Raw genomic sequence first — 4,017 nt, forward strand, 5'->3', positions numbered from 1 at the left:
GCTTTATTTCACACACACACACACACACACACACACACACACACACACACACACACACACACACACCTTTCTGCTCCAAACTTCATTCATGACAAACAGAGAGAGGGAGAGGGAGAGAGATTACGTCATGAACAGCAGCCAATGAAGCTGTGGAGCGCACTATAAAGCAGGAGTCCATTCTCTGTTTCAGACATCAAGACAGTAAACTCGGACAATAAGTCTACAGAACGATATCTTCACTGTTTTGAGAAGTTCTCCTGGGATCTCAGCATTGTTCCTCTTCTTTCCTTTGACAAAGGTAGGTTTAATATATGCATGCATGAGAGGGCATTTATACCTGAAATAAAAACAAAATGCAGGAGAGTAAGATTATTTTTGAAAGAATGCCTTCTGTAAGTATGTATTTGGTGTTTGTAGTTGCACTTTTTACTAATTTTTATGAGTTATAGTGTGGTAATATAATCCCAGACCTACACTTAAACTTGTTCCCAGTCTGCTACTTTGCATAGACTACCACTTGCAAAAAGTGTTGTGCAGCTGGTGAACGTATAGAGTTAAACAAACACATGCCATATCGCTGCTCTCAGCTACTTCAAACTTCATGGTGCATGTAGTCAACATGTTGCACAATACTTCTCCCTCTCACTGCCTGCACTGCTCTAATGCCCCTCCTATTTAATTTACAGGTTGTGCAGAAGCCAGAAAAAAAAAAAAAGCTCTCACCATGGCGCTAATGATTCTGCCACTCATTGGATCCCTGTCAATATCTGAGGGTCTGTTGGCCATAGCCACCATGTGTCTGGTCTACCTGTTCCTCAAGCATTTCCAAAATGAGATTCCCAAAGGGCTCCGTCGTCTCCCTGGCCCAAAGCCGCTGCCTATCATTGGGAATGTGCTGGAGCTAGGCAGCAAACCTTACCTGAGTCTCACTGCCATGAGCAAGCGCTACGGTGACGTCTTCCAGATCCAGATCGGCATGCGTCCTGTGGTCGTGCTGAGTGGCAATGAGACTGTGCGACAGGCTCTCATCAAACAAGGGGATGAGTTTGCAGGCAGACCTGACCTGTACTCCTTCAGCTTCGTTAGTGATGGCAAGAGTCTGGCCTTCAGCACAGACAAAGCTGGCGTTTGGCGTGCCCGTAGAAAGCTGGCCTACAACGCCCTGCGCTCTTTTGCCACCCTGGAGGGCACAGACCCAGAGTACTCCTGTATGCTGGAGGAACACATCTGCAAAGAAGCCAAGTATCTGATCAAACAGGTCAACACTGCCATGAAGGTTGAAGGCGGCTTTGACCCTTTCCGCAACATTGTTGTCTCCGTTGCCAATGTGATCTGTGGCATGTGCTTTGGCCGGCGCTACGATCACAACGACCAGGAGCTGCTCAGTATTGTGAACCTCAGTGATGAGTTCTCCCAGGTGGCAGGCAGTGGCAACCTAGCAGACTTTATTCCTCTTCTTCGCTTTCTGCCAAGCAAAACAATGAAGAGGTTTCTTGAAATCAACGACCGCTTCTACACGTTTGTTCAAAAGATCGTCAGCGAGCACTATGCCACCTACAACAAGGTACAGCACTCACTAAGTCATTCATTAAATATTATTTAGTTCATTCCTCTTTAGAGAAACTTCCCCTTTTGGTCTGTGTGTACTTAAGATTTATTGAAATTTCCCAATAATCTACTTTCAGGACAACATCCGCGACATTACAGACTCCCTCATTGATCACTGCGAGGACAGAAAGCTGGATGAGAATGCTAATGTCCAGATGTCAGATGAGAAGATTGTAGGAATTGTCAATGACCTGTTTGGGGCTGGTAAGCTGAGTTTCTTTACATGTTGATTTATCTCATCATAGGTGACCATAATGAAAAAAGACAAGTGTCCTCATAGAGCTGTTGAATATTTCTCTTCTAGGTTTTGACACCGTCACCACTGCTCTGTCGTGGGGAGTGATGTACTTGGTGGCTTACCCAGAGATACAGGAAAGGCTTTTCCAAGAACTGAGTAAGTACAGCTTTTTAAAAAGTACTTCCTTGTATATTCAGTTAATCTTACATGACAGACAATGTGTATTATAAGCATGGCTTTAATTTGCATGTAGTATAAAGGAGCTGTTCTTAGACGGCAAACAGTTATGTAGGAACTTCACTTTGTCTTGTAATACATCTGGACCCTGAATCTGTAATAAAGTTTGTTTTGCTGTTTTCGTTTCATTTCCAGAGGACAACGTAGGTCTGGATCGTACTCCTCTACTCTCTGACAAAGCCAAATTACCCCAACTAGAGGCATTCATCTTGGAGCTGTTTCGCCATGCCTCATTCTTGCCCTTCACAATCCCACACTGGTGAGGTTCTTCTCTTTTGGATGTAGAAAAGTACCTGTATGTGACATAAACTTGTAAAACCACTGACACTTTTCTCATTTTTTAGCACCTCAAAAGACACATCTCTGAATGGCTACTTCATCCCAGAAAACACCTGCATCTTCATCAATCAGTGGCAGATCAACCATGATCCGTAAGTTGTTTTTTTTTTTTTTTGTAGAACCAAAGCTGTACAGTGCTACAGAGACAAGACTGCTAAAGCAGAGGGATATTGCATGTTGTAATACTACAAAGGAACCCCGTTGGGAGCTCATTCCCCTCCCCAGATCCAACGTGTCGTAGCTGAATCAGGAGATTATACCTGTAATTCAAAATGCTTTTGGGGTGTTATGTGCAGCGCGTCTCATTTCTTCATTTTCTGCACCTTTCAGTGAGCTGTGGAAAGATCCATCCTCCTTCAACCCGGAGCGTTTCCTGAGCGCCGATGGCACTGAGGTCAACAAGTCAGAGGGAGAGAAGGTGGTGGCTTTTGGCTTGGGAAGGCGACGTTGCATCGGCGAGGTCATTGCGCGACATGAAGTCTTCCTGTTCTTGGCAATCTTCATCCAGAACCTTCACTTCCAAACGTTGCCTGGGGAGTCAGTGGATATGACTCCAGAGTATGGTCTCGTAATGAAACACAAACGCTGCCACCTGAGAGCCACAGTGCGAGCAAGTAGTGAGCAGTGAAACTATTTATGATGCATAATTTGTTATTCAGTAAGTGGTAAAGCTTGGCTGTGTGAGGGTCACAGTCAGGTCAGGGCTCAGTGAAAGAAGAAACTTTCTCAGAATGTAATTCACTGGATGTCAACTGTAATCCATAGAGCTAATGGCATTGAAGCAAATATGTGAGGTTTGCTTGTTGCAGATTGTCAGAGATGTCGACGTTTGTGTCCATCTCTGTCGTGATTTTGGTTTGCTAAGAGAGATTCTTGCACATGTCTGGTGCTTCTCAGTGAAGTATAAGGAGACACTTCCTGCTGTGTTATCCAGTAATCCAAACTGCTTCCAATCAGAAACTATTCATGCCTTGTTCAACTTTGGGACAAAGTAAGTACTGTTGGATGGACATTACTTTCTGTGACAGAGGATTTTGAAGAGAACGAATTACCTTATGATACAATTCACACTTGTAAGCTTGTTATTTGCATTCCATTATACTGTGGATGTAAGACACTGAAGCTATATATTTGTATCCCAAAATGTGATTTTGTGTGTACATCAAGATTTTATTTTTTATTTTTTTTGTATTTTATGAAGTCATTCTTATGATTTTAGTGTTTGTATATATTTGAGGTGAAATAGTTTTGCTGTGCATCTCAGGACACCAAAACAGTTTCATCGATTTTGAAATATATGAGAAGGCTGTACAATTTTGTATTTCTATGGCGAATGTGTTAATGATTGTATAACATGTAAGGGCCTGTAATCAGAGCATTGTTTAATCAGCTGCAAAAATACAATTTAAAAAACGAAAAGATCAACGTGTTCTTGTTGTTTAATACACACGCACACACACACACAGAAATGAAGATCCAGTTGAGCACGAGGTCTCTCATAAACTGATTTCAAATAAAGAGAGAGAAAAAAAAATCACAACAAACCCACGTGGGAGGTAAAAGGAGTCACGTGTCTTATCAACCCGGAACACGGT

The 4,017-nt window shown here is 42.8% G+C and overlaps 1 protein-coding gene across 1 annotated transcript; it reads left to right on the plus strand.

The window, feature by feature from the left end:
* The first annotated feature begins 198 nt into the window (after window positions 1-198).
* Window positions 199-3,843, plus strand: cyp1a (cytochrome P450, family 1, subfamily A). Its single transcript, XM_008277642.1, has 7 exons — window positions 199-298; window positions 687-1,564; window positions 1,686-1,812; window positions 1,913-2,002; window positions 2,219-2,342; window positions 2,428-2,514; window positions 2,753-3,843. Exons 2-7 carry the CDS (start codon window positions 725-727, stop codon window positions 3,048-3,050), a joined length of 1,566 nt encoding a protein of 521 aa, XP_008275864.1. The 5' UTR covers window positions 199-298; window positions 687-724; the 3' UTR covers window positions 3,051-3,843.
* The last annotated feature ends 174 nt before the right edge of the window (window positions 3,844-4,017 follow it).

The sequence above is a fragment of the Stegastes partitus genome, unplaced genomic scaffold (genome assembly GCF_000690725.1).
Source record: "Stegastes partitus isolate 25-593 unplaced genomic scaffold, Stegastes_partitus-1.0.2 Scaffold104, whole genome shotgun sequence".
Classification (NCBI taxonomy): domain Eukaryota; kingdom Metazoa; phylum Chordata; class Actinopteri; family Pomacentridae; genus Stegastes; species Stegastes partitus.

What these genes read in the sequence shown, in the direction of transcription:
- cyp1a (XM_008277642.1), top strand. Translation starts at nt 725, where the DNA reads ATGGCGCTAATGATTCTGCCACTCATTGGATCCCTGTCAATATCTGAG. An exon ending in ACTATGCCACCTACAACAAG is followed by an intron (nt 1,565 to 1,685) that starts GTACAGCACTCA and finishes ATCTACTTTCAG; the next exon opens with GACAACATCCGCGACATTAC. An exon ending in TGGCAGATCAACCATGATCC is followed by an intron (nt 2,515 to 2,752) that starts GTAAGTTGTTTT and finishes TGCACCTTTCAG; the next exon opens with TGAGCTGTGGAAAGATCCAT.